Genomic DNA, 19559 nt, shown 5'->3' on the forward strand with positions numbered 1-19559 from the left:
ACTCATGAGACCAACCACATCAACCTCTTCAGAACTCATGAGACCAACCACATCAACCTCCTTACCCAGGGCCACCAATGAGGTTCCTCTAGCAAGCTCTTGCCTTCTGAATTTGGCCGCCCAGCATCTCCCTGGGGGTCCCAGGCTCCACACCTCAAGATTGGGCACAGGGTCCTGGGTCGCCCGTGGAACTAAGGAAGCAGTCTGACTGAATCTGGAATCATTGCTACGGGGGGCAGAGATGAAAGGTCAGATCGACATGCCTCTAAGAGGTTTCCTACCTGCTCTGTTAATTTCTAAAATTTCTTCCTGGGCCAGCGGACATGTGTCACTCTGAGTACTGTGGTGTGGAGAGTTTACGACAGATTTACAATAATTGGGAGATCCCAGCTGTGGTGGCCGTGGAATATGCTTCTTTTTTTTCTTTGGTAGTTTCTGCTTAGCCATGGCTAAAGAGTAGTACATCCCAAAATTGTTCACGATGACGGGCACCGGCATGGCAATGGTCAGCACACCAGCCAGGGCGCACAGTGCTCCCACCAACATCCCAGACCACGTCTGAGGATACATGTCTCCATAGCCCAGTGTCGTCATGGTGACCACAGCCCACCAGAAGCCGATGGGGATATTTTTAAAGTGTGTGTGTTCGCTGGCACTGGGGTCATTGGGCTGTGCCCCTATCCTCTCAGCATAGTAGATCATGGTGGCAAAGATGAGCACACCCAGGGCCAGGAAGATGATAAGCAGCAGGAACTCGTTGGTGCTGGCACGGAGCGTGTGGCCCAGGACCCGCAGGCCCACAAAATGGCGGGTCAGCTTGAAGATACGGAGGATGCGCACGAAGCGGACGACGCGCAGGAAGCCCAGCACGTCCTTGGCAGCTTTGGAGGACAGGCCACTTAGGCCCACCTCCAGGTAGAAGGGGAGGATGGCCACGAAGTCAATGATATTGAGGGAGTTCTTGATGAACTCCACCTTGTTGGGACAGAAGACAACACGCATGAGGAACTCGAAGGTGAACCAGACCACGCAGACACCCTCGATGTAGGTGAGGAAGGCCTCCGTCTCCGCTTCCCGGTAGTACCGCACTTGTGTGCCATTTCGAACGTTCTCAATTTCTGTCTTGTTCACGATGGGGTTGAAGCGCTCGTGGGTCTCCAGACAGAAGGTTGTGATGGAGACCAGGATGAAGAAGAGGGAGGCAAAGGCCACGTACTGTGGGTGAGAAACACAGGGTGTCAGAGTAAAGGTTTCCCATTCAGAGTGGAGAAACCTGGAGTGCCTTGCAGGTCCAGGCAGGGTGCCACATCAGGGGCAGGCAAAGCACAGAGCCCCTTCACTCCAACACAACCTAAGAGCACATGTTACGTTATCCTCCTCAGAGCCTGGGGGGCGGGGCTGGGGTAGGTGCTGCTGCTGAGCCTGGATGGCAAAGCCTGCATCCTTGTTCACTTATGGCTCCTTCCCCGCTGCCGGCCAAACGGGGATGCCGTAGGGTCCAGTGGAGCCACAAAGGAGAAGGAGACTGGCGCTGTTAGGGTTGACTGTCACTAAATACAAATACTCTCGTGAGAAACAAAAACAACAGGGAAAAAAATCCTCAAGAGTTTGTACTGTGTTAAGCCACTGAAATCTGAGGTGTTTGTCATGCTTGGCTACACTGACTGTGACTCTCGGGCTGGCATGTACAGAGAAGTACAAGGAAACCGCTCTACTGGAATCCGCTCTACTGGAATCCGGCTCCCAGAGGATTCCCGGGAGAATTCTATTTCCTTTGACTCTCGTCTGTTTACTTGAAGAGTGCCCCCACCCACCCCAATCAGCCGCAGATTGCTTTAGCCTTAGTGTGGGTGGACACAGGCACCCTTCCTCTATTCCAGGGGTGTTGCTCTAGGAGTCCCTGTATTGCTTGGTTGGGTTAACCAAGACTATGGGGCCTGGAGCCCAACTTGGCGAAGGATCTGGGCTCCAAGAAATAAGTGGATCTTCCTAACCATGTTCTGGGCTGCAGGTAGGGAGGAAGAGAAGAACAGGAAAGAGAGCACTTTAGAACACCAGCAGTCTTATGGGGTCACATCGCATGCTACCTGAGCCCACGGACAGGAAAGAGACCTGGGTAAGCTGCTTGTTACGGTGCGCTGGCTTCCTGATGGTTTGATAGCAATGAGATTCTCAGAACCTTTGCTCATGGGATGCTCTCAGATGCAGCCCATTTGCAGCCTTCCTCCCTTGCTTCCTCCTTTGCTTCCTTCTGCTCTCCCTTCTGTGCACCTACCGATTTTTCTATTCACACACCCATCTAGCTATCCACTCATTCTTTCTTCCTTCTATCCTTTCCCTCCCTTTCTTCTATTCAAACAGTCTCCCTACTTCCTTCTTTTGTTCCTCCCTCTTTCCTTTCCCCCACGTGTCCACTGCCCCGCAGTCTTTGGTTCCCCTACCTATCCTTTCTTCCTGACACTCTTCACCAAGCACCAGCACAGAGATAAGGCTTCTCTCCACCTCTCAGAGAGCATCCTGTTCAGCTCAGGAGGAGACATACAGGGACCCCCTGCAAGGCAGTGGGTTGAAACTATTAGCCCCTCCACCCCTTGAGGCATGTGGGGTTGGCAAAAGCCGAGGGGAGTAGGGCGGAGAAGAGGTCTTCTGACGCCGGGAAGCTCTTCTCTCGGGATCCAGCTCTTCCAGACCTGGGATTCATGGAAGATAAACCAGGAAGGAAAGAGGCAAAAAAGAGAGTCACCCACCTCCAACCCCAGTTCACACAGCTCTACAGCCTTTCCCAAGTCACCATGTCCTTGGAACAAACACGCACATCCTCATCTGCTATGCATTTGGACCTGGACCCCTCCCTGCACCTCCCTCAGAGCTTGTCCTTCACAGAGGACAGGCCAAACCCCCCAGCAGTGACCCCTGCCACAGCCTTTTCCTCTCTATCTCTCTCAACAGGGCCACTGCTGTCTAAGCTGGCTCTAAGCTTCAGTCTTTACAACACAGATACTGGTCCCCAGAGCTGCCCATGCCAGCTGCCACATCACCCACAGGGAAAAGCCCAGAGTCCCCAGCCTGGCACATCAGAATCACCGTGCCCTGGCTACGCTTTATTTCTTGGGGTTCTCACCCTACACATACCCAATGTGTTTGCCACATGTACCTCCATGGCATTCTGACCAGAGTGTCTCACCACCATTGTGATTGGTTCCTTCTTCCTGAGAGACTTCTGGTCATACACACTCTGTGTGGAAAATCCCATGCATCCTCGGTGCCCCATTAATAGCCCTTCCCCTGGGTGAGTCTCCCACTGGCAGCTGTGGTACTTGGGAGGCAGTTTGCCAAGCGCTCCTCAAGGAATCTCTACAACCACCCGGGGAGGCCGAGAGTCTGTCTCCAGCGAGCAATGGCTCGTTAGTGTTTGCAAAGGCTCAGGAGAATAGCTCAGACAGGGCATTGATCTCCCAGGAGTCCCATAAGCCTTCAGAGATCTCTCATTTGTCCGCTCAGAATACTGATCTTTATAGGGTCGTGGGGGTCTGGGGAAAGGTCAGATCTTATTAAGATTAGCGTAGGAAGGCTGAGAAGGTGGCTTGCTTGGTAAAATGTTTGCCTTGCAAGCATGGGTCCCGGAATTCACCCCCAGAACCCACGTGGTGGCTCGCAGCATCTCTAACTTCAGGTCTAGAGAACCCAGCGGCCTCCACAGGTACCAGGTATGCCTGTGGTGCACATCCATACACGCAGATAGACACACATATGCAGACGGACACTCGCACACACGAAATACAGCTAAAATAAATCATTAACAAGGACAAGAGTCAAGTGTGGTGGCGGGCGCTTGTAATCCCAGAGCAGAGGGGCAGAGACAGGTGGGACTCTGGAGCTCACTGGCCAATCGCTAAGAGGCTTGGGGGTGGGAAGCAAGAGCCAGACTAGAGTCGGATAGAAAGACTCCGTCAGGCAGAGCTCTGATAGACAGACATCTGTCCTCTTAGTATCTGCTACCACAAGGCCAAACCACCACCAAGCAAGTACAGGACCCCAAAGACCTCTGGGTCCATGAGGATCCTTTCTGGGCTGTGGGAGAAGCAACTTCCGGAGCGCTGAGGCACCGCAGTGTTCCGTTAAGCTTAGAGGCTAGCAGGAGGGCAGCCAGAGCCCAGCCAAAGCCAAAACAGCTCCTCCCTCTGCCAGAAGCAAGGTTGGGAGGAGAGCGGAAAAACTACCAAAGTTCCAGGACCTACTATGTGTGCCATCTTGGTAGAACAGGCAGTCTTATCCCTACTGTGTCTAAAAGGAAAAGCAGGAACAGAGGTTTGGGGACCAAGCCGACGGCTTCCAAGAGTGTAAGGGAGTTGAGACAGAGGCCCAGCTTCCTCAACTCAGACAAGAAGCTCTCTCACCACCAAGCTGTCTGAGCTTTGCTGAGAAGCCAGCCCTGGATTGGATGTTGACTATGGCCCCCCTCTTCCCAGACCCCCTAAGAGTAGGCCATGTTGTCCCATGTGACTGATGAAGGGCAGAGGTGACTAGATCCAACTAGATGTGATTGTGGCCACACCTGTGTGGATCCTAGGTCTTGGTACCCAGACCCTGGAGCAGAAGCAGCCCTTTGAGGATGGACCAGTGATGAGAGCATCCTTGGTGGTCCAGCCTACATCCTATGTAGCTTTCAGCCTTTGATGAGCCCCTGGTAGAAAAGACCTCAGAGTATTCAGCATTCAGAGAGCACAGCTAAGACCAGGGTGTGGTGGGGTATGGGGAGGGTTGACACACACACAAGCGTGGTGATCATTGATCCCAGACAAAGAGGCAAGCCCTCCCTCATAGGCCCAGGGTAGCAAGTTTCAGAGGAATGCTGGGGTTGTCATCCACAGGGCAAGCATTGGGACCTGTGTGCCCTATATGAACTGTGTGCCGAGTCACCCACAGACCATAGTACTCAATAACCCAGCGTACACACTTAGCTGATGTCCTAAGCTCAGACACAAGTGCATGGGTGTAGAGAATCTAGCTCAGTGCCTGGACCACTCACAGAAGACAGGAGCCAACTCACAGAGGCCTCAACATAGTATGCTACCTCACACCGGCCTGGCACACTCTGGTATATGTGCACAGACAACTCGTGTGCACATGGAGTAGTGTGCACATGGAGTAGTGGTGGAACCACATAGCATACAATCCCCATTCCTACCCCTCTTCAAGTGTGGCACACACAAACAACACACACACACACACACACACACACACACACACACACACACACACACACACACACACACACACACACACACACACACACACACAGGCACTTGACCCCTCTGGCACCCTCCTGGCAATTTCCGCTCAGCCCTCTGCCTGTCTTCACCTCATCCCCACTAGGGGGCGACTGACTTTCCCACAGGCAGCTCCAGCCTGTGTTGCCTCTCTGCCCCCTCAGTCTTCCCTGCCACCCTCAGACTGCCATTCCTGTGATGTTGGCCCCTTTATCTAGCCCTTTCCCAGAGCAGCTGGGGCCCACCATAGTCAGGACCAGGTCAGCTGATCCCTCCTGGGTCTGTGACGTGAGGATGAAGAGCTCTGTCAGGTAGCCCAGAGGTGGCTGTCTCCTAACGGCTACCCCAACGAGGTGGCTGCCTTGTAAAATTCAGGACACTCAGCTGCAACTGTTTGACGGTGCTACACAAACACAAGCTGGTAGTTTCTGGCTCTTTTTATATTTTTTTTTCCCCCAGAACCAAATCACAAACCATGAGACCCACCAATTGTGTTCTGGAAAGTGGTAGCCATAGCAACAGAGCAAGGCATCCCATTTCTATGGTAACCGGGATAGTGAGGCTGTTGGCTGTAAAGTCAGACAAACCTACTAGGGATCTGTTGACTTAAGATGTTTTAGAAATCACCAAGTTATTTTTATCACAGCCCCACCCCTGAAACCATAAATTAGAAAGGCAACCTACTATCTATTGAAATGACCAATATGTGCTATGACTTCCACTTATGAATTATTTATACCACGCTTGCCTTTAGAAAATTGTGCTTGCCTTTCAGAGCTGTTCAGGGGTTCACCGTGGGGATTTGTGTCCCTACCATCTGCATTTCAGGAACAAGCTCTGGTTGGAACACGCTACAGGGACTGACAGGATGCTCGGCCACTCGCTGTGTGACCTTGACCAGTCTCCTGTCGCTCCACTATGAAAGTGAAAGCTAGACTTGGTCTCTTTTAGAGGGGGATCAGGGTTGCAGGTAGTAGGAGCCCAAGATGGCTAACCAGGCCCATAGTCCAGGCTCCGGGCGCGCAGAAATCGCAGCTCAGGTTTTCTGCCTAATGGAATCCGCCCCACGATGGTGCACAACACCCATCGAAGTCAGTGATGCAGAGCAGACAGGACAGACAATTGTCTTAAATAAATTGTCAGTTGAGTTGGGTTTAGAAACTGAATTAGTCTCATCTCGACTTCCTTAGCTTGGGTACACACGCAGTGTACAGGGCTACAGCGTTCGAGAGCTCAAATTCTTTGTTTTGTTTTATCTATAGCCTCGAGCAGTAAGCCCAGGGAGGTCCCAATGCTCTGCTTGGGTCCTGACGCCCTCTCCTGCTCCCTACTCCTCCCTTGCTGCTGGCACTGCTCAGGGAGCAGTAGGCGGAAGGAGCTCCCTGCAGGGCTCTGAGGTGGTATGAGCTGGAGAGTGTGTGTGCACGGCAGAGTGTGCCCGCGGGAGCCTGTTTGGAACGTCTGTGTGTTGGGAAAGGCATCCAGGGAAGTACGTGTAGCTTCGGAGATGGTTGTGTGCATGGTGAAAATGTCACCAGTGTATGTGAATTCTCTCTAGGCTCAGGGAGAATTAAGTGGTGGCTGTGTGCAGTGTATAATCCCTGTGTGTTGGGGAAGAAATGTGTGAGGTACATAGATGCATCTATGTGCTATTGAACGGATGTGTGTGTGTGTGTGTGTGTGTGTATGTGTGTGTGTATATGTGTGTGTGGGTGTGTGTGCACACATACACCTGGAGCTGTACATAAGGTATGATATGTGCATGAGTGTGCACATATATGACTCATGTGTTATCTATGGTATGTTTGTGTGCAAGGGGGAGGCATGTTCAAGAATAAGTGTGTGCACGTATGGGTTGTAGTGTGTATGTACATGGATAGGCCATCTCCTCGAGAGGTCAGACTGAGGCTGCTATGTCAATGACCAAGTGGAGATCCAGCTGAGAATCCACTTTTCCACACCAGAAATGGTCACTCACATACCAGTCCAAGAAGGAAGAGACCAGACGAGTAGGAGTAGAGGAAGGCCCTGGAGCCAGCCCAGCGGAGAGGGATGGCTGAGCACAGTGCAGAATCATTTTCTGAGCACTTGGCCCACACACGCCAGCATTCTCCATCCAGAGCTGGGCCAGGATCAGCAAAGGTAGTGCTTAGGCCTCATAGAAGTCAGAAGCCAGGACAGACACCACGCCCTTATGGCCCTACCCTTGGTCACACCCCAACAGGCCACAATGACAAAGGTGCTGCAGAGTCCTAAGGTGGCGGAAGCTGTCGTCTGTTTTCCTCTCAGAGGAATCTTGTACTTCCACCCTTTGGGCTTCATTAAATCATAGCATGCATAAATCCTTCAAAGGCCATTTCTACCCATACTCTCCGTCATGCCATCGAGCCTATGGTGTCTTGAGCTGACTTCTACTCTGAACTGTAGAAATGGATTAGAAACTTGAGACACTGAGGCAGAGGTGACTTGTAAGGTCTTCTGTGAAAAGTCACCCTTTGTGCAGGAATGCAGACAGAGGCACAGCTGGGAACTCGAGCTGCCTATGGCAGAGGGACTCTTGAAAAGAGCAGAGACCCACGATGCCTGAGGGGTCATATGAGGCTCTGGCATGGGGTTCGTATCACGACGAGCTCTGAGCCTTTGCTCAGGCAATGCCCTAGCATGCCTCCCTCTTCCAAGCCTTTTGGTTCCAAGGGCCCCCGCCTTCTCTGCCCTGGGCCAAGAGCAGCTCAGGTCCTTCTGTCAAAGGAGGCAGCAGCTGAGCAGAAATGACATGACCTTGAAATCAACCAGCCTGGATTTTAGTTCCAGTTCCACTGGGTGGCCTTGGATAGTTCTTTGCTCCTTTGGGGCGTGGGGGACAATGATGGGACGAGACTGCACACTGGGACTAGTGAGATGTTTTGTCAGGTAAGGGCACTTTCCTACCAGGCCTTACAACTTGGGTTTGATCCCTGGGGTACACATAGTCAGGAGGAAACTGACTCCTTCTGACCTCTACATGCAAGCTATGGCCCACACACGCACATATACCGTAAATAAGAATATGCAAAGAGGGGAGGAGGGTGGTGAGAGAAGGCACTACTGTCAAGAGAAAGCAGGAGCAAAGAGGCATTCAAATGTGTTACCATCCCTGCCAACCTGCCCAGCTCTACCTGGACCACTCGGCATCAGAGAGGCATAGCAGCTGACAGCCAGGGAAAGGAGGCTATTGATCTGGGGGTCACCAGGGAAACTGAGGCACCAGACACCACCACTATCCCTCAGAGGACCAGGCCTACTCCCAGCCCAAGGTTATTTCCTATCTGGATGAATAGCAGAGTGACCAAGTCATAGAGGAACACAGTCTGATAAGGCCAGCCTTGGACCCTTGTGTGCTTAAGGCACATTGCCTGGGGGACGTCTGACAAGCTAGGGCAAAGGACCCCAGGAGTTAGCAACAAGGAAAAGGGGTGCTCCCAGATTCTGTGGGAGTGTGGACAGAGAGCTGGAGTTAGAGCCCTTTCAAGGAGGAATCTGGTGGGGTGTGGGGAGGGTGGGCAAGAGGAGATGGGACAGGCTCATGTGACTAGGGCGGCAGTGGAGGCTTTGAGGAGACTGAGAAGGCAGATGTATAAATGCGGAGTCCCAAGCCACCCAGGAAGGAGTCTTGGCTCAGCAGGTGTGGACGAGAGCAGAAATATCCTTTTCATTTATGCCCCTGGCCTGGAGGCCCCCAGGTGCACTTGGCATTTGGGGTTCATGAGGCAAGATGAGACTGCCACCTTGCATAGCTCTAATCTGATGTCCCAGGAAGCACAGGAAGGACGGGGAAGCAACTGAGATAGCAGAGGCCTGGGGATGGCTTCCATCTGGCAGAGTTCGAATCCCAGCTCTGCCACGGACAGTCAGATAACAAGGTGGTAACCTCTGGGAAATTTAGTCCTATGGGCCTCAGATTGGGGCAATGATAAACACACTTCAGGAACCAAGACACAATTGAGGGGAACCGAGGAAATGCCCTGAGACTTCCCCAGATTCAGGGAAGAATTAGGGGGTGCAGAAGTCACCCAAACTGCCAGTTCTGTGCTCTGCAGAACAAGAGTCAGACCACAGCTTCTCTTCTAACACAGGGTTTAGGGTTTTGGTTTTTCCCCTAATTTCCAGAGAAGGAATAGAGGAGCTACAACAACAGCTAAGGGAGTTTTCTTTTTCTCCTAAACCCTAGTTGCCACCTGCCTACTAACTAAAGATCAGCAGCAGGAGGCAGACAGCCTTCTCCTCACGAGACCTGAAGGCACAGTCCTCGTGGCCTGTACTGCACAGACCACAGTAGCTGTATCCAAGGCCCAGCACTGAGGGCCATAGTTCTCAGAGGATGGAGAGCCAACACCCCAAGACGTACAAGCTTTCTGCATTGAGTGCCTGACTTGGGGCTGGAAGGACTTGGGGTTTGGGGTGAAGGACGAACAAGGTCACAGGGTAAGTGGGGACTGAGCCATAGCTGCCTGTGAATTTCTATCCCAATTCCTAGCCAGTGGGTCTCTAGTGGGCCCTGCTTTTCTGGTGCTTTCCACACACTGGCAGAGAATGTTCTGCCGACCCAGCCAGACATTCTGTTTGGAGGAGTGTGAGGTCTCTGGGAAAGGATTTTGACCCTAAAGTCTCCGAGTTCTCAGTGGTAGGTCAGTTCCCACTCCGCCCTGTAGCCCCATGATTCCCTGCATCCCATCAGCTCCTTTAAGCAGCCAGATGGACACGGCCATGTGACACAAGTCATCATGGTGGTGTCCCTGTGAGCCCATCTGGACACTCCAGCATGGCTCCAGCCTTTGTCAGGCAGAGTAACAGAGACATCAGGGGACTGTGGCTGCACTAGCTTACTGTGTCCGCCATGTTCAGAAGAGGTCTGAGATGCTCTCCTGGAAAGCATCCTGAGAAGCAGGCAGTAGAGGGGACAGGTGGCCTGTTCTCACCTCTCCAGTAATATGTCAGACTCAGAAGCACACTTGGTGTCCCACATGGGACTTTCCTCGGATACTGGGACAAGAGTGTCTCCCGGTGTATGTGCTCCCCTGCTTGACATCTGAGAGGCATGAGTCAGCGGCTGTACTAACTGCCTGGGAACTCAGCTAACGCTTTCCTGTTTTTATCTGTTTTCTCTGGAGGTGTGTCTTACACACCTCAAACCTTTTCTAGAAAGAAAAAAAAAACCCACAGATTGAAATAAGATAAACAGGACTAGGATTCCCCAGATCAGGAAATGAGGAGACCCCTGTAGGACCTTCCAGGAGGCATTTGGGATCCCCCTCTGCAGATGTTTCTGTTGCCTGCAGTGGGTCACTGACACAGCCACTCACGCGGCCTTTGGACAACTCCAAGAGTATTTATCTCTTGTCTAAATCCACTCCACTTCCTCGGGAGTGGACAGATCAGAGTGACAGCCTATACTGTGAGGTGCTGGGACCCAGCTGAGTTGAGCACCTTCCCACCAGGCTCCCTCCACACCCCAGCTTTGAGCCTCCTCAAGCCAGCTCAGGCCTGCTGAGGTTAAGTACCCACAATAGGAGGCCAGGGCTGGCACCCGCCGCCCCCATCCCCACAGCCACTGCAGTCACAGTGGTACACAGCTCTATCGAATGTCATCATCCTGCATGCTCGCCAGAGCACACGGCTACTTACTTCTCTCTAGGAAACTTTTAACCCCCATTCTGCAGAAAAAGAAAATTTAGATTCTGCGTGTCCCTGGTAGGCAGGGCTTGAAAACAGCTTTCTCAAAAAACCCTCTGTGCCTCTCCGCTTACTCTTTGTACCCCGTCTTCACGTTTATTCCAAGTGGCCCTTGAAGGAAGAAAGACATTAGTCTTTCCATAACAGTGGCAGTGGACACAGCCTTCTACCATTGACTACACGCTTTCCTACTTTGAATCTCTAGTGAACAACACACACACACACACACACACACACACACACACACACACATACATACACACACACACCAAACAAACTAGTGTAGTTTCAATTGTTCCCATTCTGCATAGGAGAAAACTGAGGTCCTGAGCTCCATGGATGAGGTAGGAAAGGAGTTTATCAGGAACCCACTGGGGACTCTTGCTCCAGTATCCACTTTATGTCATATAGGATCCGTGTGTGTGTGTGTGTGTGTGTGTGTGTGTGTGTGTGTGTGTGTGTGTGTCTGTGTGTGTCTGTGTGTGTGTGTGTGTGTGTGTGTTTGTGTGTGTGTCTGTGTCTGTGTGTGTGTGTGTGTCTGTGTGTCTGTGTGTGTCTGTGTGTGTTTGTGTGTCTGTGTGTGTGTCTGTGTGTGTGTGTGTCTGTGTGTGTATCTGTGTGCTGTGTGGGGTAGAATGAGAGGCGACTGTAGGACAGCAGGCACAGAGAGGGCAGTGGATATCGCCTACGAGGGGCTACTGTTGAGTGCTCGCAGCCTGTGCAGGGGAACAGGGGAAGCAAACACAGATGGCAGGTGAACTGACATTTATTAAGCAGCTATGCAGAGAAAAATGTACCTACATATGGTGACAAGGGCCCAGAGGGGAGTGCACAGGATATCCAATGGGCCTTTATCAAGCCCTGGGGCTAGAGTGGCTTCCAAGAGGAAGCACCGGTGTGCACAGAGGCCACAGGATAAGCGGAAAATGGAGCCAGTTTTCCCTGGGGTTCCCCTGGGGTTCCGGCACCACCAGCTGCTCCTGACCACTCAGTCCCTTCTGGTACAGTTCGTTGGATCACATGGCCTCCTGATGGCCTTCCCTCTCCTCCGTACCCTGCACCCCGCCTCACACTTGAAGGATGCTCTGGCCCCTCTGGCTCCTCTCCATCTCCCCATCACCCTCTGCTGCACACATAGGCTGATTCAGTTATGACTCCAATTCCGTTTCCCGTCAGGAGAGCATCACACAGCACGCTCCTGAAGGTTTCCCTCCAGCCCAGCTCTTCCCCTGAATGCAGGTCTCCTGCACCCACCTCCCTGGCATCCCCAAGTGGTGTTCTAGTAACTCAGTCAAACTTAACCTGGCAGCTAAACTCCCGAGCACCCGCCACCCCCGCAGGCTTCTCCAGCTCCATCCTTCCAGGACGTTCTTGCCAAAAACCTTGCAGTCATCTTCAACATCTCTGCCACACTTCACATTTAATCTGTAAGGAAGTCCTGGTGGTTCCGCTTAAACCGAGTCCCCACTCTGAGCCCTCCCCACCCCAATGCTGCCACCTGTGCCGCCCCCCACACGACATTATCTTACCCATGGCCCGTGGCCACGGTCTCTGGACTCATCTCCTGTTTCCCACGTAGCTGCAGCACAAACTCAGCTCTCTGTGGAGGAGCAGCAAAGGCTCCCATTCCTCCTGTAGGAGATGCCCTGCTTGATCTGAGCCGTTGTCCCCTTCCAGCCTTCCTTCCTACTAAGGTGCACGTTACCCTTCCTGCCTACATCTGCATCCTCAGACATGTCCCTCAAACACGTTGGATACAGGTCTGCCTCGGGGTCTTACACCAGCCGTGCCCTCTGCCTAGAACGCTCTTTTCTCAGCACCTCTGTGGTCCGTTCCCTCACCATGCGATGAGGCTAAAAACTGACCCAGCCTCCCCAGTAAGTTGACCTTCCTCATTCTTTCTTATTTTCTCCCAGGCTACTGGTGAATCACCTTACACCAACACCCGAGCTTCACAGATGCGATTTACATACAATAACATTCACCCACATTCGGAGTCCAGTCCGATGGGCACTCGTGACTCACATGCTTTCTGTTTCCATAAGGATGCAAGGTCGCAGACGTAGCACGTCCATAAACCTTGCCTGGCTCTGCCTCGGGGTCCAAGCAAGTCTTCTAATTAGTGTGAGAAAGAGGGACCCTTCCTCAAACCATAGAGCACCAATTTTCCCATGTGTGCAGGGCTGGTCATGGGCACACACGCCTCCTGATTCATGGGCCTCAGTCCTCCGTCTGCATGTTGGGCACAGCTTCTCCCTGTAGCCTTCAGAGGAAGTGAGCCATTGTTCCTGTCTGCATTTGCCACACAAACACAATCATGGGTTCACAGGCACACTCGGCCCCACATGTTGGGTAGTCGGTAGGCTCAGGTGCTAAGAGCAGACCCGGTCTGTACTGGCAGCTGGAGTACTCCCCTGACGGCACACCTGTATACAGTGACAGTGGGCACAACCCTTTTCATCTCCTCGACAATGGGGACAGCCACCATACAAAGTGTCAAGGCAAGCATGGCACATAATACCCATGGAGGTGGACACAAGTTGACCACGGTACCTTTCCAGTGAGGATGCCGGTCAGTTGAAGGTGTTTATGTTGTTCAATGGCATCTGGCCCATCTATGGGACAGAAGAGCAACAGAGGAGGGAATTCAAAGCCTGGGTACAGGTGCAAGATCGGGGACATTGGAATCTGGGCATCGACACTGGAATCTGGGTCGCATAGGGAAGTGATGAGACCATGTCTATTCCCAGCATCCTGAGATCACTCAAGGTGAGGAGAGACATGGGCTGTGTGATCTAGTGCCACCCCTCCCTCCCCACCCCACACCCAGGCCTGGCCCAGCCAGTCTGGGCTTTAAAAAGCATGAGGAAATGTCACTTTCCTGTTGGGGAGGTGTGAAGGGACGAGATGGCTGGGTAGTTTAACGGTCGGTTTATTCAAAGGTTGGGAACAGTGACAGCCAGTGACAGCGTCTCCAAATGCTGAAGCTTGTTTTGTACCCAGACTGGACCCAAGTTCCTTCCTCAGCAAATGCAAACACACCCTGTGCCAAACCAGAGGCCCCAGCCTACACTACATCTGCACTGTCAGAGCCTTGGGACTCCGGTGTCTACCTGAGCTAGGACCAGGAGTTGACCAGGAGTTTACCAGAGTGGGCTCTGGGTTTGGGGTCTAGCGTCCGGCTGTCTGAAGTTCAGCGGCTGCTGCTGAACAAGCGCTACCCACTCTGACAGACTGGCAAGCTGGAAGCTGCCTGGGCTCTGCCACAGACTGCTGACTGTTTTGGCCTGGGGTGGACAAATGTGGTGGGTACCTCCTGGGAGAAGAAAGCTCAGAGGACATCTGCCCCCCGCCCCGATTGAGCCTTCAAACATTCAGTCATTAATTGACTGAGCACCTACAGTGCACTGACATCACATGACATAAGCCCCTTTGAAATAACATCTTTAGACAATGCTTCCAACACCCGGTCAGACACACAGTAGGTCAGTACTGGTGGTGACACATTCTGAGCCACGCCCACCTCACACACCTCGTGCTGCATCTCATTCAGCCCTACACTGAGTCTAAGGTTCACTCGAAGGTGTGCTGTCCCCACCCCCACGCGCGTGCTGTATGTGAGCATTCATATCCATCCGTAAGTGCCAGGGAGGTCACAGAAGGACATTCAGTGTCTTGCTGCCTCTTTTGCTCTCCTTGTTCCCTGGAGATAAGGTCTCTCACCGAGTTTGAAGCTACCCTGGCAGCCAGAAGCATCAGAAATCCTTCCATCTCTACCGTCCCCAGAGCTGGGTACCAGCCGCTTGTGTGGCCTCACCCAACTTCTATGCCGGTCCTAGGGATTCAGACTCCGGTTCTCCTTGCACTGCAAGTGCTCTTATCCAGGGAGGCATTTCCCTGGCGGCCATGGTTACCTTCTCGGTTTTACAAAGGAAACTGAGTTTCAAAGACACCAAGTCACCCATGACCACATAACCTGGTAGCGATGACACAGTTAGGAGTGGAAACTGGTTTGTTTGTTTGTTTGTTTGTTTGTTTGGTTGGTTTGTTTTTCTGGCTCCAAAACATCTGCTATTGACCATACACCCATCACCCAAGGGATATTTTACTGAATGAATGCGTCGATGAGGTAACACTGTGTTGGTGCAAGTGTGTGTCCGTGGCCTCCACTGTGTGTGAGTGTGGGAGCATGTATGTGTGTGTGTGTGTGTGTGTGTGTGTGTGTGTGTGTGTGTGTGTGTGTGTGTGTCTGGGTGTCTGCGTGTGGGGCTTTCTTTTATGGAAAGGTTTTCCCTTGTTGTCTTGGGTCTTGTGTGTGGGAGCTATAATTAGCCGCAGCCGTGACTGTAATGAGCAGTTAGCTGCACACCAGGCACTCACTGGGACCTGGTTTCCCAGGGAGACTGCTGGGGCCAGTGGATGCGTATGTGTGGGGTTTGCAGCATAGTGCTGGGGAATGCTAGAACAGAGCTGAGGGGTGGTGGCTGGAGCTCACATCACTGCGCTTTGTGCAAATGAACAGCCTTAGCTTTCGGCTGGAAAACCGTGCTCCAGACTGCAGCACCAAAGCCTCCGTGCAGGTCCTGCGAAGCTCACTGATTGGCCGTCCAGGCCCACAGTCCCTTCAGTGCCCTGGCCAGGTGACTGGAATAAAGTCCTGGGTCACTGTTAGAGAGTCTGGGGATGTTAGGGAAAATGGCGGGAAGATGGTAGAACTTAGTCTAAGCTCTGGTCCTCAAGAAGACCCCATTCTCGGTTCCATGTCCCCTGCTAGGGAAGCTCACACGGCCTCCACTGCTCACCCAGGCTGGTCACCAGGAGAAAGGAGAAATAGCACTGGCCCCCAAAAGAATGGAATCACCGTGGCTAGACGGCATTCTCTATTTGCCTCCCAGTGGCTGTAGGGAGGTGGGCCTGACCAATCCCAGCTGTGTCCTGCCTCAAAGCTCTGCTTCTCACACCTTCCCAGGTTGATTCTATTTTCCTTTCCCAGTGAGGACCTCTTGCTTCTGAGGATGGGCCAAGCCTTTGCGATCAGCCTCCAACCTGAGCTCTTAACCCACTCGGTCCACCTAAGAGCCCACCCCTGCCTTTGGCGGTCTCACTTCCTCCATCTGTGTGCTTCAAAGCTCCCCCTTGAAGTTCTCAGCTTTTGAGCCCCATTCTCCAGGATGTGTTCATGTGATGGGAGGCAGCCCTTCCTCATTAGCCTCGAAGGCAGGCACAGAAATACATCCGTTCTGCCAGCAGGAAGCCGGATGGCTTCCTCTGACCTCTGTGCATGCACAGACCCACGTACACACACCACCCCTCCCCGACATGCACACTCACAACACCCTCCCATATACTCAGTCACCCGTCCATCCATTCCTCATGCCTCCATACACCTATTCCTCTGTTGATCCATCTACCCATCTACCCACCCAACCGGACACACAGACATCTTCCCGCTAACCCACCCACTTGTCCATCCGTCTAGTTCCCACCCAGCTGTGTATGCCCCTCCTTCCCTCCATTCATCGACACGCACTCACACATTCATCTCTCCATTCATCGTTTCTTTCATCTGTCACTCATCTGTCCATCTGACATGTCATTCTTGACCACAGAACCATCATACCCCACAGCAAAAAAGAACTCAGACGGGCCCAGCTGCAGATTTCCATGACTTTCAAAATAAGAACTGAGTCTCATCTTCTAATTACCAACTAGGTGACCTTAGACAAATAAGTTAATATCTCTGGACTCCTCCCCCGCCTCATCAATAAAACGGGCATAATGTCAAATCCCTCTACCTCGCAAGACTATTTGGAAACACACCATGTGAACAAAAAAAACATCTATTGATTTCCTGGTCTATTCAGGCACTCCATGGTCCTAGGTGTACTTTGTACCTTTGTGGGTTTCTGTTGAGTCCAAGAAACATATACCCTAGTAGAGTATTTAGAAGGCTAGAGGAAGGAAATGCTCTCTGGGAGCACCAAGGACAGCTCAGGCTGTTCCAGGAGTGAGGCCTGGGAAGTGTTCCACGAGGGAGGGGAAGCCAAAACTTGCCACCAAGGCTACATCCATTTTACAAATGAAGCAAACACTCTCATCACAGGGAATAGCAAGCCAGAGCAGACAGGGCGGCTGGGAGCGAGAGGAGGCTGAGGAGGAGCCTGGAAGGGTGGATGGGCTGCCAGAGCCAGTGCACAGGATGTCAGGGGTAGCCCCCAGGCTTTAGAGAAGGCCTGAGGGCACAGGAAGCCACCATGCCGCCTAACTCCCGGGGCTTGCACTCAAATCCTCAGATTGAGAGAGAGGGGGCGGTGGGGGGAGGAGAGAAAATACATCTGCCTGGTGACAGCCAGGCCTCAGGAGACACAACTCTTGCTGCCCAGAAGGGAAGCCAGGGCCTGGCATTTCTGACCTTTGTGCCACTAAATATATCATTGGTGACGGTGGTTCACGGCCCTGAGGCTGAGGCCACCAGGCTTGTGCATTCTGCATTTCTTGGCTTGGCCAGGGCTCACTGTATACTGAAGAATCTAAGCGTGGGCCCAGTGGGTGCTGCCAGATCCCGCCTCTTAGTAGGTGCTAGCCCAGCTTCCAGGAGCCAGGCCAGGGCTCTTCTCCTCAGATGCTCACCTCGCCATAGGATAGAAACTCCCATACAGTCAGATGTCATCTGCTCAATTCCATACCGTGACAGAGAAATACCACAATCCAGTCCTGGCCATGGCCGAAGGCCTTTCCTCCTGCCTGTCTCCTCCTGACATCACTTCTTTGCCCCTGACATGGTGGTCTCCCCCCATCCCCCACAAACACACACATGGCCTTAGTAGGAACCGTATTCTCTCCCTAAAATCCTCTTCCTGCTGCAGATTACACGGGTTCTCCAACCCCACCATGTGTGCCTTACAGCTGAGGAAACAAAGGCCAGAGATGCACTGGCTGGGCACCAAGTGTGTAGGATTCTTAGGAGCCAAGTCAGGGGCATCTGTGACTCTGTGAGGCAGCACCCCGCACAGGGCTCACCTTCCACAGGTGACAGGAGCCCAGCTGTGGCCCTCACTCCAGGGCTCCGGCTGGCTCGCCATAGCCCAGCAGGCAGCCATGTTCCTCACAGCGGCTCAGAGAGTCTCTGAGGTTGAACATACTAATTCATCTTTAATGAGTGAGACGTTGGCCCTGGTGTGCAGCTGTGGTCTGAAGTGCGTTTCCAACCCTGACCTGGCAACGAGACTCAAGAGGGGGCTCCTCTCCCATCTGAGAGGGCAGGGAAAGTCCTCAGGGAACCACCCCATGCAGCAGGCCTGGGGTCCCATGGAAGTCACTCCAGTAATAACCAACTTTGCAGACATTAGGTTTGTGCTCTAAGAGCCACCAAGGCTAGTGACTTCAGAACGCCCTCACAAAACACCTTCCTGAAGGAATACTGAGAAGGGTCCAATGTGCACCCTGTCCTGGCCACCGGAATTCTAAAGAGCTCATCATTTCTTTCTTCTTCCTTCCAGCAGTGAGCTGGCCAAACTAGCTGAGTACTTCAGGGGTCACACGGCTTCTAATCTGCAAATCCAGGATGGACCTAGGCCGTATGGCTACTGTGGCTCACAACCTTTCTCTTAGCCACCTTCACCACATATGCTACAGTAGGAAACCACATAAGCATGTGTGGGGCTGGAAGCTCCCGGGTGAGCTTCGTCCGCCAGGACCCCTCACTTCCCTCTGGTTTCACACTCAGCTCTGGAGCCAGTCCGATATCTCAGTCTGATGGCAGCTAGGTATGGCTGGTCTTCAGAGAGAAGACAGAAGTCGCCCTAGAGCCAAGCAGGAGCTCCCATCAGTGAAGAGCCAGCCTGTGTGGGCTGCTGTGGTCATGGAGGGGGAGATCAGAGGAGGGAGCTCTTGGGCTGGCAGGCTTGGGGAGGACACCAAGGCAGGACCCTCACCCCTGCCACCCTGTAGGAAGTCTGTGGGGAGCACTACACTTCCTGACCTGCCACCGTCCCCTGGCCCTGATGTGCCTGGCCGTACCCAGAGCCCCAGTCCACACCTGCTGCCCACAGTTTACATCTAACTCACTCTGCTGCGCAGCTGTCACGTGACTCTCTCCCACATTTCCTTCAATGCCACCTCTGCTAAAATCGCCATCCCTGCGGCACTGATCCCCTGGGGCACGGTGCACATCCACTGTTTCCTTTCAGTTTCTCACACTGGATGTAAGGTTCCAAGGACACCAGTGTCTGACAGTTTCATTTCTGACTCAAATCTGAACATGATTCCTAGCAAGGACAGCAAGCAGTACACGCCACACAGTAGGTGCTTCTCAGTATCTGCTGGGCAAATGAATGGATGAGTAAATACAGAGTATTAACTCTATGCCCTGGATGGCTCTCTATGTGAAGGTGAGAAGCAGGAGTCCCTTCCTGGACCGTGGTGGAGGGAAGGAAGGGTATAGAATGTTGTGGGCAAGGTAGAAACGGGGCTGGCAGCCATTGGGTGAGAAGTGAAAGGGGCATTTGAGGCCCTGCAGAGTCTGGGACAGTTTCCCTTGTCAGCCATGACACTGGCTGCAGTGGCCTTAGCCTGGACACA

General features: G+C 52.8%; 1 protein-coding gene across 2 annotated transcripts in view; it reads right to left on the minus strand.

Annotated features, from left to right (window-relative positions):
- Kcnc1 (potassium voltage-gated channel subfamily C member 1) overlaps positions 1-19559 on the minus strand; it is a 166871-nt gene that overhangs the window by 10427 nt on the left and 136885 nt on the right. The window contains exon 2 of one of the 2 annotated variants that reach the window (XR_004386912.1): positions 25-1215. Coding sequence is in view for 1 of the 2 variants with exons in the window: in XM_032893582.1 (XP_032749473.1) it covers positions 282-1215 (934 nt within the window). In the remaining variant the exon portion in view is untranslated. The remainder of the gene's footprint in view (positions 1-24; positions 1216-19559) is intronic. The other variant, XM_032893582.1, reaches the window with a different exon arrangement.

Source organism: Rattus rattus, chromosome 2, assembly GCF_011064425.1.
Source record: "Rattus rattus isolate New Zealand chromosome 2, Rrattus_CSIRO_v1, whole genome shotgun sequence".
Lineage (NCBI taxonomy): Eukaryota > Metazoa > Chordata > Mammalia > Rodentia > Muridae > Rattus > Rattus rattus.